This window comes from Notolabrus celidotus, chromosome 16, assembly GCF_009762535.1.
Source record: "Notolabrus celidotus isolate fNotCel1 chromosome 16, fNotCel1.pri, whole genome shotgun sequence".
NCBI lineage: Eukaryota > Metazoa > Chordata > Actinopteri > Labriformes > Labridae > Notolabrus > Notolabrus celidotus.
The window spans coordinates 20,006,864-20,018,970 of NC_048287.1; the positions used below are offsets into that span (position 1 = coordinate 20,006,864).

The 12,107-nt window shown below is 38.5% G+C and overlaps 2 protein-coding genes across 2 annotated transcripts; both read left to right on the top strand.

Moving 5' to 3' along the window:
* Positions 1 to 9: 9 nt before the first annotated feature.
* Positions 10 to 6,425, top strand: LOC117828198 (nuclear transport factor 2-like). The gene is made up of 5 exons (XM_034705215.1): positions 10 to 219; positions 938 to 1,058; positions 2,703 to 2,774; positions 3,785 to 3,883; positions 6,118 to 6,425. Exons 2-5 carry the CDS (start codon positions 954 to 956, stop codon positions 6,232 to 6,234), a joined length of 393 nt encoding a protein of 130 aa, XP_034561106.1. The 5' UTR covers positions 10 to 219; positions 938 to 953; the 3' UTR covers positions 6,235 to 6,425.
* A 179-nt stretch (positions 6,426 to 6,604) lies between these two features.
* Positions 6,605 to 11,380, top strand: rrm2b (ribonucleotide reductase M2 b). The gene is made up of 9 exons (XM_034705213.1): positions 6,605 to 6,802; positions 7,757 to 7,921; positions 8,081 to 8,197; positions 8,447 to 8,580; positions 9,286 to 9,380; positions 9,498 to 9,631; positions 10,194 to 10,298; positions 10,449 to 10,562; positions 10,819 to 11,380. Exons 1-9 carry the CDS (start codon positions 6,737 to 6,739, stop codon positions 10,969 to 10,971), a joined length of 1,083 nt encoding a protein of 360 aa, XP_034561104.1. The 5' UTR covers positions 6,605 to 6,736; the 3' UTR covers positions 10,972 to 11,380.
* The last annotated feature ends 727 nt before the right edge of the window (positions 11,381 to 12,107 follow it).

Sequence of the window (12,107 nt, forward strand, 5' to 3'; positions counted from 1 at the left end):
TTGCACTTCAGGGCCACCGTACAAAAAGGCTCAAAGTTGCAGCGGAAGAGCTCCTGACAGTCCTCACCCAGGGCCACAGTTGAAGACACCATACTGTCCACTATTGGTCAGCCTGCACGTGACGTCAGACGTGTGTCATACCTCAGAGGAAGCGGGAACCGCACCACCCTCGATTAAACTGAATTTGTCTCCACGCTGGCTTGCCTGCGGACTAAAAAAGTAAGCAAAAGATCTACAGAGCTCGCCAAGAACGGCTTTTCAATCAAAAGCTTCTTAGCAACAACGTACTAAAGCCAGTTTTTAAATAACGGGTCGGTTTATTTGAGTATTGCGGACATACATTCAGGCGAAATGAAACAGTTTAGTGACAATGTGTGCTAACGCTAGCCAAAAGTTTCGTTACGGGATGAGTTATGGCGATGGCTCCCACTGTTGAATCGTACACACCGTATGTCGATTGTTTTCTATTAAACTCCTCCTGCCGTAGCTGACGCACACAAGCCCCAGACTTACTGGGTGTTAACTTCTCATGTACCTGAAGCGGGTTCATATGTGTAGCCTCTGCTAACTCCCGACAACCCGGAATCTCCAACAACAGTGTTGATAAAAGCGATATACATGTCGATGCCTCAGTGTTTACGCATATTGAGTTGTATTTGTCGTATGTTTTATTCAGTCTGTGTTCAATATGATGGTTAAGTTGTCATTTAGTAAACTTGCACCGAAATAGACGTGTAGGAAGCTTTCAACCACAAAATAACTGTCTCCACCGACACACGTCATTTTGAAAGAACTTCGTTGGAGCATACATAATAAGGTTTGGTTTGGATGTGTGTTTACATATTGAGAAGTGGCCGAAAGGGTAATATTATTCTAAGGAGCCTTCGATCGACTGTGACAGACTGAGTGTTCATTGTAAACTCGTCTCTTTTTACAGATCTGAAGCTTCACAAATGGCTGGAGAGAAGGAAATATGGCAAAAGATCGGGGAGGGCTTCGTTCAGGCATACTACAACCAGTTTGACAATACCAACAGGATGGAGCTGGGGAATCTATATGTACGTTTGTTATGTGTCCATTTGAGTATGTACAGTCACAGTTGTGCTCATAAGTTTACATACCCTGGCAGAATTTGGGATTTCTTGTCCAACTTTTTTTTCACTCATGGTTAGTGGTTGGGTAAAGCAATTTATTATCAAACAACTCTGTTTACTCTTTTTATATCATAATGACAACAGGAACCCAAATGACCCTGATCCAAAGTTTACATACCCCAGTTCTTAATGCCGTGTATTGCCCCCTTTAGCATCATTGACAGCTTGAAATCTTTTGTGGTAGTTGTGGATGAGGTTCTTTAATTTCTCAGATGGTAAAGCTGCCCATTCTTCTTGGCATAAAGCCTCCAGTTCCTGTAAATTCTTGGGCTGTCTTGCATTTACTGCACGTTTGAGATCTCCCCAAAGCGGCTCAATGATATTGAGGTCAGGAGACTGAGATGGCCACTCCAGAACCTTCACCTTATTCTGCTGTAGCCAATGACAGAAGGACTTGGCCTTGTGTTTTGGATCGTTGTCATGTTGGAACATCCCATGTACCAAGTACGTCCCATGCGCAGCTTCCGGGCTGTTGAGTGCAAATTTTCCTCCAGTATTTTCTGATAACATGCTGCATTCATCCTGCCATCAATTTTGACCAAGTTTCCTGTTCCCTTGTAGCTCACACATCCCCAAAACATCAGCGTTCCACCTCCGTGTTTCACAGTAGGAATAGTGTACCTTTCATCATAGGACTTGTTGACTCCTCTCCAGATGTAACGTTTATGGTTGTGGCCAAAAAGTTCCATTTTGGTCTCATCACTCCAAATGACTTTGTTCCAGAAGTTTTGAGGCTTGTCTCTGTGCTGTTTGGCGTATTGTAAGCGGGATGCTTTGTGGCATTTGCGTAGTAATGGCTTTCTTCTGGTGACTCGACCATGCAGCCCATTTTTCTTCAAGTGCCTGCTTATTGTGCATCTTGAAACATCCACACCACTTTTTTTCAGAGAGTCCTGTAATTCAGCTGGAGTTATTTGTGGGTTTTTCTTTGCATCCCGAACAATTTTCCTGGCAGTTGTGGATGTAATTACCTGAACGTGGTTTGATTTCAACAGAATCCCTCAATTTCCACTTCTTAATCAGAGTTTGAACACTGCTGACTGGCATGCTCAGGTCCTTGGATATGTTTTTATATCCCTTTCCTGTATTATACAGTTATACAAGCAAACAGATCACAGGTGAGGATGGGTACCTTTTAATAGCCATTCAAACCTGTTTGTGTCAACTTGTGTGCATGTTATCAGGCCAAAATCACCAGGGTATGTAAACTTCTGATCAGGGTCATTTGGGTAGTTTCTGTTGTCATTATGATTTAAAAAGAGTAAACACAGTTGTTTGACAATAAATGGCTTCACCCAACTACTAACCATGAGTGAAAAAAATGTTTTTCTCTCATCATTCATATTCTCTGAAAAATGGCCCAAAAAATCCCAAATTCTGCCAGGGTATGTAAACTTATGAGCACAACTGTATGTAAAAGTCTGCAACACCAACATGTACTGACAAATACCTTCGCACTCATTGTTGGTTGTAGTTACTGATGTAAATGTTATGATGCTAAGTTTTAAATTATTACGTGTACTTTATGTAAACACTGTTTTCTATTAGTCTGCTGATGCCTGTTTGACATGGGAAGGAGCCCCTTTTCAGGGGAGGGAAGCAATTGCTGCAAAATTAGCTGTAAGTACTTCTTATTTTCCTGCTTATGTATTTTTCTTGCTGTCTATGAAACATATTTATAAAAGTAGACCAACCTAACAATGCCACTAACTTAATGTAGCACACTGTAGTGCAGGGCTATTCAATAAAATATTTGGTCGGGCCGGATTTTCAGACTAAGGACATGAGCTGGGCCGGACATTTTTAGCAAGTTAACCATTTAAAAGAAGAACAAATAGATAAGATAACAAACACACTGGATGTTTATTAGTGTATTGCCACATCCAAAAGGGAATAAACACAATAAAAGAGCAGCACTTAATTTAAACCTATGCTGAAATATTTCCTCTTTAAATTTTACATTTCAAACACATAACTTCAACACATTTTGACAGGTAAATACAAGCACATGTTAAGGTGCATATGAACAAAAAAAAACAAAGTGCAGATTAGGAACACCATCTTTTGTTTTGGTCACATCTAAGTGCATAAAAAAGTAACTTGCTTAACAGCACCCTTTTAGAACTTGAGGTATTTTTCTTCTTTTGAAATAACAAAAAACACAGTTTGTCCCCGTCCATATTTGGTCCCATCTGAAACGTTCACAACTTCAGTGCATATAATCAAAAAAATAAACAGTGGGCACAGTTCTTGCCGGACCCAAGTCACAATCACTGCTTTCGGGCCGCTAATTGAACAGGGCTGCCGTAGTGTCAGTGCACGCAATATAGACCTAATTCTCAAGACCTCACACTAATAACAAACACTGGTCATGGTGAACAGAAGGTTGGGTATGGTCTTATTTGAAATCAGAATCCTTAAACATTATTCCTGGGCTTTTTTTGTTTGTTCCTTAGCTGTAACTGTAACATTCCAGGAGTTCACATATTTGATTCTCTGTCTATAAACTGCAAAACCTAACAGTCCATCCGACTAACTTAAAATGAAAATCTTCAGCATAACAAACATCTGCTAACCTTTTTTTCTTTTGTAAAACAGGATGGGTTAATACTTTCATTTCAAATCAACAGGGCCTGCCTTTCAAGCGTATTAAACATATAATCACAGAACAAGACTTCCAACCCACAATAGACAGCTGTATCCTCATCATGGTGTTTGGACAGCTACAGGTGAGCTGATGATTTTTGTTGTTCTGGTCTGTCTCCCAAAGCAAGTTTAGTCTGACTCTCTTTGGGTCACCTGGTGTCACCGAACCTTACATTGACTTTCCTAGTTGATCAGTTTTCTGGTAAATTGATGAACTGGCTTTATTAACTCTTTTAAGCTATATTAGCTATTGTATGAATGTGTTCTGGAGAAGCAAGAGTTAATTATATGGGCAACATCAATACAAAAAAAAAACTGAAGTAAATATTTTGTATTTCATTAAACAAGATGAAATATATACTGTTACATTAACTACAGTAAAAGGAGCTACTGCACCAATAACAGTGGCCTCTTACACACTGCAAATCCGCAACAGTGCTCGAACAGAGTTCTGCCATCTTTCCGTCTTTGTACTCGCACATTGCATCCCAAATCACCATAATATTGGTGTCCCAGTGTTTGATTACACAGGACATTTTAGAGTTGCGGTGGTCACAGTGGGAGTTCCACACACACAGCCCTGCTGGCTCCCATGCTACACACTGCTACCTTCTTCGCCTTATTCTGCCTATGTTACTACCTCTGAGGGAGGTTGGGAGGCTGTGTGACTTTGCACTTCAGTTATACCTCTGTGTGATAAACATTGCGGACAAGGCGTAGCAGGGGCGTTAATATCCCGCCTTGAAATGGCTGTATGTACACGTCTAATGATTTCCACATATTGAATGAAAGGTGAGAATACAACCCCAGTTCTAAGAAAGTTGAGATGCCGTGCAAAATGTGGTTAAAAAGAGAATTTGATGCTTTGCAAATCATTTAAACCAGTATATTTTGATGCCAGCAACATATTTAAAAAAAAAAAAAAGTTGGGACAAAGACATGTTTACAATTGTGTTGCATCCCCTCTTCTAAACATTCTAAACGTTTGGCAACCAAGGAGACCAGTTTCTGGAGTTTCGAAAGCGAATTGTTGTCCCATTCTTGCCTGACGTAGAGTTCCACCTACTCAACACTTCGGGGTCTCCTTTTTAATTTCTTACATTTCATGCTGTGCCAGATGTTTTCAACGGGTGACGAGTCAGGACTAAACTCAGGCCAGTTTAGCAACCCAGACTCTTCTACTACGGAGCCATCCCGTTGTAATTCATGCAGAATATGGTCGGACTTTGTCTTGCTGAAAAATGCAAGTCTCACCTGAAAAGGACATTGTGTGGATGCATATGTTACTCCTAACCCTGTATATATTCTTCAACATGCATGGTGCCTACCTAGATGTGTAAGCTACTCATGCCATAGGCACACTTGTGCATCCCCATAATATCATGGATGCTGGCTTTTGAACAGTATGTCAAGTCAGATGTGATTGGTCAGATCACAGGACAGTTTTCCACTTTGCCTCAGTCCATCTTAAATGGGCGCAGACAGAGGGAAGCCGCTGACATTTCTGAATCATGTTTGTGTATGGTTTCCTTTTCGCATGGCAATGTTTGAACCTGCATTTGTGGATGCAGCAAACCGTAGATTATAAAATCCTTAAATTCTTTGCAGTTTTACACTGAGGAACTTCATTCTGAAATTGTTCCTGTTTCTTCAAGCAGTCTCTCACAGAGTGGGGAACCTCTTCCCATCGTTACGTCTAAGAGACTCTGCCTCTCTGGAATGCCCTTTTAATACCCAGTCATGTTACTGTTCTGTTTCAAGCTAACCTCATTAGTTGGGAGATGTTCCCCCGGGTGTTTTTTTTTTTTTTTTCGTTTTTTTGTCCCTATCCCAACTGTTTTCAAACGTGTTGCAGCAGTCCCAACTTTTGTGGAATGTGTCTTGTATGTGTTGAAATTTGGTCAAGTGTGCAGTGTCTTTCTGGATGTCTCCATTTGATAGAGGCTTTATTGTAAAAAAAAACAAAATAGTGTTGAAACATGAAAAGACAAGAACGGCATAATAATTGTGCTAACTTATAAAACATTCAATGTTTGTCATCCCTTAGTCCCAGAATCCAGCTGGCATAACCCCAGTTTTACATTGACCTCATTGTTGAGTGACTGTGCAGGGTTTCTTATTGGATCCTCTGAAGATAACGTGCTTTTGAGGTTAACTGTCCAGCATACAGTGATGTACTCCAGTTAAACTGACAGATAGGTGTCTTATCCACTAATCTTGCTTTGTGATACAGAACCACATCCACAGATATAAAACCTGCAATATATGTTAAAGTTTTGCTGTCTAAAACTCCCTCTTCTTTATTTTCTCTTTTCAGGTTGATGACGATCCACCAATGGCCTTTCATCAAGTGTTTATGCTCAAGTCACAGAACTGTGCATGGGCTTGCACAAATGATGTGTTCCGATTGGGGATACACAACATACCGGTTTAGCAGTTTAAATTAGTTGGCATGCACACATTGACATCCAGCTTTGAATTTATTCCATAGTCATGCTGTCATAGAAAATGCCAGGAAATGCAAGATCCTCCATGTGTACAATACATTTATAAGCATGCTTTTTGTGTTGGAGATGTCATATGTAATAATACATTCCTTTCCAATAAACATGTTTATTCATCAGATGTCATTTGTGTTGCACTTATTTGTGAAATGATTCTATAACCTGCATCTATTTATTTTTGACTGACTGACTTATACAGAGGGTGCAGCAGAAACTGGGAGTGTTATGATTGTCATTTTAGCATGTGAAGGATGTGGTTTTGTAATGAAGCATTTCCAGTTTGAGCACTAGAGGCGCCATAACCTTCTGTGGGGCGTCCCTTTAAAGGAATAACCAACAAAGGTACAGCTGCACTCACAGACCCACAGACCTCACTCACAAGGTTATGGTATAGAACCTGACAGAAGAAACAATCAATGACCTCGACGGTGAATGAAGTCTTCTCAGGAAATGGATCTCGTGAATATAAATCAGCAATCTGTTCATCTGAATGATACGGTAAGCCTAAATGACGTAACGTAATTAATCCTACTTTTGTGTTGTCAGGTTGTCCACCTACCGGACCATTTAGACTTGTATGCCTCTCTAGTGTAATATAGTTGAAGATAAATGTATAATAGTAAATGGTAATCTTCTTTTATGCCTTGTGTAATGTTAAAGAAGCGAACAAAGTGACGTAGTAGCTTGTAGAAAACAACCATCATCCAGGAATGTAAGCTGCTGTTATAAATAGTTGGCGTTACATGACAAGACACGTAAACACTGTGAAATAATAGTTTCGTTTACAATTTAATGGGCTAAAATAGGTAATTGCCATCATACGTTGTACTTTCTATTTTGGATGCTAAGAGTGCGCATGCGCTTTGGCTTATTTCCGTATTAAAGGTACAGGAGCACTTCAGAGACTAATAGAAAACTGACATGCAATTTTATGTTTAAAGGTTTTCTTCATTTAAAATGAAAATTACCTCCAAAATAACATTAATAAAAAGGTAATAACACTGATATTTAGCAGGGAAGAAATATACAATTTCTGAACACAGAATGTAGTAGTAGTATAATTAATTCAGTCATTATATAACACAATAATTGTCACAGTACAGACACTTTCAACAAAGCAATGTTAAAGACTTGAATACTTCTAAAACAGATGTGCAAACCATTATTTTTAAAACTAAAAGTGAATCACAAGCTTTTAAATGTATACTGGCATTACTCAACAATTTAACCCAAAATGTTGTTGGATAAATGATATTACATTTTCTATTGTCTTCGAATTTTCCTCCTCACTCATTTAGGGGGCAAGTGGTGCCCCTTTGGATGGCCGGCGCCCCTAGCAGTTGCCTATACTGCCTATGCTTCGGGCTGGCCCTGCAACATTACATACTAAATTAGATGAAAATGTGTTTGCGTAATCAATGTTAACTTCTTGAATTTCATGACTGCTCGTAGAACGCCAACAAAGATAAAGACCCAGACTGCAGAAATGATGCTGAGACAGAAGAGGAACCTTTGCTCCGAGAAAACCACAGACGGTTTGTCGTCTTCCCCATCCAGTACCCCGACATCTGGAAGATGTACAAGCAGGCACAGGCCTCATTCTGGACGGTGGAGGAGGTGGGTGTCAGTTTATTAGAATATATCAGGATTAATAGAAAAGAACACAATCTCCAATGGAAGATCACAAAATTCATTTATTTTGATTGAACACAGCTGTCATCTTTGACAATTGAGCAATGAGACTGACAGAAGAACTGTTTATATTGTGTTTTTCAGGTCGACCTTTCCAAAGATTTGGTACACTGGGACCGTTTGAAACCAGAGGAGAAACACTTCATCTCTCATGTGCTTGCCTTCTTTGCTGCCAGTGATGGCATTGTAAATGAGAACCTGGTAAGAGGGGTCACTTCCAAAACTGGTGACCTTGCAAGCAACCACAACATTGTGTTACTTTTATAAAGACACATTATGCTTCCAAACATTGTACTTTCTGTGTTTCATAGCATTTGAAAATAGCAGCCTCATTTAAACTTGTGTTGTTGCTGCACTTGATACAAATCAGTTGTTTCATGGAACAACTTTAGAGTTGCACCATTGATATGCATACCTTGTTTTTCTTGTTACTTCTGTCTCATTGAACAGGTGCAAAGGTTCTGCCAGGAGGTGCAGGTCCCTGAAGCTCGCTCCTTCTACAGCTTCCAGATCCTCATAGAGACTGTTCATTCAGAGATGTACAGCATGCTCATCAACACTTACATCAGAGACCTGAAGGAAAGGTTGGATATAGATATATATATATATATATTTGTTGCTATTTTTATTTATTCATTAATGTTTCCTTTTGACCAAGGTAAAAAAAAAAGTTTAAACACTTGTTTTGTGTTTGTATCAGAATTAGTGGATCCAATCAGCATACATACTTGCTATGGGTTGTGATAATATAGTGGTTAAGATAATGTGTTTTTGCGTTTATGCTTTTGGAGCAACTACCAAACCACAAACAGACAAATTCTGGCAGCATGTTTAATATTATGGCATCAAAAAGAAATGGTAAGACTACACCTGCTCACAAAGGCCAAGTCAACTGAACTTTGTGGGGATGTCAGTTGCATTTCCAACTGCAGCAACTTTCGTGCATCTGCAGACTGATGAGAGAATAAAAACACTTCCTCTGCAACGTAAAGCTATTAACAGAATGTCCATATTTTAATGTTTTCAGGCATGTGTGCTCCATTCACATCACTCTATACCTTTACAAGTTTCCCATCATATTGGTTCAATTTTAGCCTTAATGAGAAATATTTTTAAATCAGTGTTTGTTTTTTTAAATTAAATACATCAAGTTAGATTTAACACCTTTTTGCATTGAAACAAAGAAAAAAGTGTAAGTCATTTGATACTTTTGATGGGTACTGTATTTGTAAAGCTGAGCTGTATGTTTGGATCTGGTTTCATAGATTACTTACCATGTTCTGTTTCAGGGACTACTTATTCAATGCCATTCAGACTATGCCTTGTGTGAAGAGAAAAGCAGACTGGGCCCTCCAGTGGATAAACGACAGTCAATCCCCATTTGGTAAAAGTGGATGCAGCATAATCTTGTAAATCTCATATAAATGTGAGCTCTTCAGATAAATGAGGTCGCCATTTACCTGAACTCCTGAGATTAATTTCTACACATTCTTTTCCTCAGGGGAGCGGATTGTGGCCTTTGCAGCAGTGGAGGGCATCTTCTTCTCCGGCTCATTCGCTGCTATCTATTGGCTCAAGAAGAGAGGACTAATGCCAGGCCTTACTTACTCCAACGAGCTGATTAGCAGGGATGAGGTGAGCCAGAATCAAAAAGAAACCAACTGGTACTTTAGGTCTTTCCAATGATTGGAAGGACCTGCAAGAGCATTGTATTTAATTCTTAATGACACAATGAAGGCACCAAGAACCAAGGGACTGCAAAGGGGAGAGGAACCACACAACATATCAAAGAGAGATGGGGGAAAGGAATTGAATGATAAAATAACCGATCAATAGAGGGAAAACAGGAAAAAACACTTTCCATTTCTTGTTCCACATGATGGCATGAATTTGGTTGGAAGAATCTTGTTCCAATTTCCGTTACTCCTAAACTGGAAAAGTATTTTTTGTCTAAAAACCATACACGCTGGATAAATTATTGAAGTCATGGAGTGGATCACCACTTTTTTTTTTTTAACTGTCCAGAATTACAACTGTTGTTAAAAAATTTGGAATTTCATAAAGCAGATTCTTTGACTGTCATTTATGTTAACTTTTGTGTCTAAAATAAATGTATTTAAAAAGTACACATGAACAAAGTTAATACCTTTCCCCTATCTGTCACTTATTCTTACATGTATGTTCATCTGTTTCTTAGGGCTTGCACTGTAACTTTGCCTGCCTGCTGTACAGCTACCTCAACAAGAAGCCATCAGAGGATCGTGTGAAGGACATAATCACCAAAGCTGTCAGCATCGAGCAGGTCAGCCACTAGGAGGAATATGCATAGCTTTTTTTTACTTTTTTAATTGAAATTTCTGATTTGAAATACCAAAATCTTGGTAGGTCATACCAGTTGTAGAACTATCTGTATATATATATATATATATATATATAATGTTTGGTGTTGCAGGAGTTTCTGACAGAAGCCTTGCCGGTCGATCTCATTGGAATCAACTGCTGTCTGATGAGGCAGTACATTGAGTTTGTGGCTGACCGGCTTCTCGCAGACCTTGGTCTGGCCAAGGTAATTAAATTAATCAAAACATAAATGTTAAATGATTAAAATAAATAGTTGATGTTATTTTGGAGCTAAGGACTGATGTTGAAAATGATTTGTCTCACCATAAAATCCAAAGGTGTATGACTACAGTATATATTTCTTGACAAGATACATTTCATTTGGTATCATGTAGATTTGTTGATGCGCTTTACTTTTGTATGTTGTTTGTACAAATGTAAAATATTAGGTTAGTTAACTTTTTACTCTTTTTTCATCGAAGGTCTACCTAGCAGAAAATCCATTTGACTTCATGGAATCTATCTCACTGGAGGGGAAAACAAACTTCTTTGAGAAACGCGTTGCAGAGTATCAGCGATTTGGCGTTATGTCAAGCATGGTAGACGGCGAATTCACTCTGGATGCAGACTTCTAAATCTGAGATTTACTACTGTTACATATTTGTTTACCTAATTTTCTTGTTTTAAATTATTTACAAAAAAAGTTCAAATATGGCTACTATACTATAATAGTACAGTAGTATAATAACAGGTTAAAGCAGCTCTTTTATGGAACAATGTACAAATGTTAATACAGTTTGAGTTTCTCTGCAGTCAGTATAGCCTGCACAGTGTTAGAGGACGAAACAGATACCCTCAAGAAGCACTATTAATAGCTATTCATGACTCCTACAAACTGAAGGATTGGTACGTGGTCTAGGTTTTGGGTAAACAATAAGTGGAATGGTAGAGGTGATAATTATGTATATCATGGGTCTGAAGATGATTAAGATAAATATGATATTTTATTGAGCCAGCAGTACTGGCTACCTGGTTTTTTTTTTTGCTTGATTGTTTTTACATTGTCATTTTTCATGTACAATAAAATGTTTTGTAAAATGAGTACAATTTCTTTACTCAGCTTTTTAATTTTTTGTTCACACCAATTCAGCTTTGATCATATCATTGTCCATCTATTTTATGTCTTCATGCTTAAAACCACTGATATCATTAAAACTACCATAAAAAAATAAGTTATATTAATTTAAAAGTAATCAGAATATTTCACGCTTTGCATTCCAACTTTATGTATATACAGAGGCCTTGAATTAATCAAATACAATTCAATATAATGTATAATTTTTGGATTATTTATAATGAATAATAATTATCTTTCGGCTTTATATTTTATAGAAAATCAGGATTTAATGATGTGTACAGGAAGTGTAACGTCTAGCACAATCCAGCAAGATGCCTTTTTCCGTGACAGGTTTAACATAATGTAACTGAGGCTGATAAAGTTACAGGAGGTAGTTCACCTGTACTTCTAGTCAATGTTTCTGAGCATCGTCAAAATGCTTTCACTTGGGTTCAGTAACCTGTTTGGTAACTCTTGACTGGCCCTGTACAATTTTTGTCGTACATTTCTTAACCCTCCTGTTATGTTCGTTTCTCTGGAACAGCAATAATGTTCCTGGGTCAATTTGACCCGGGCATATTCAATTATCCAAAAGTGTCAGATCCCCCCCCAAAAAAACAATACTACGGAAGAGGATAAGGGCCACTGAAAACA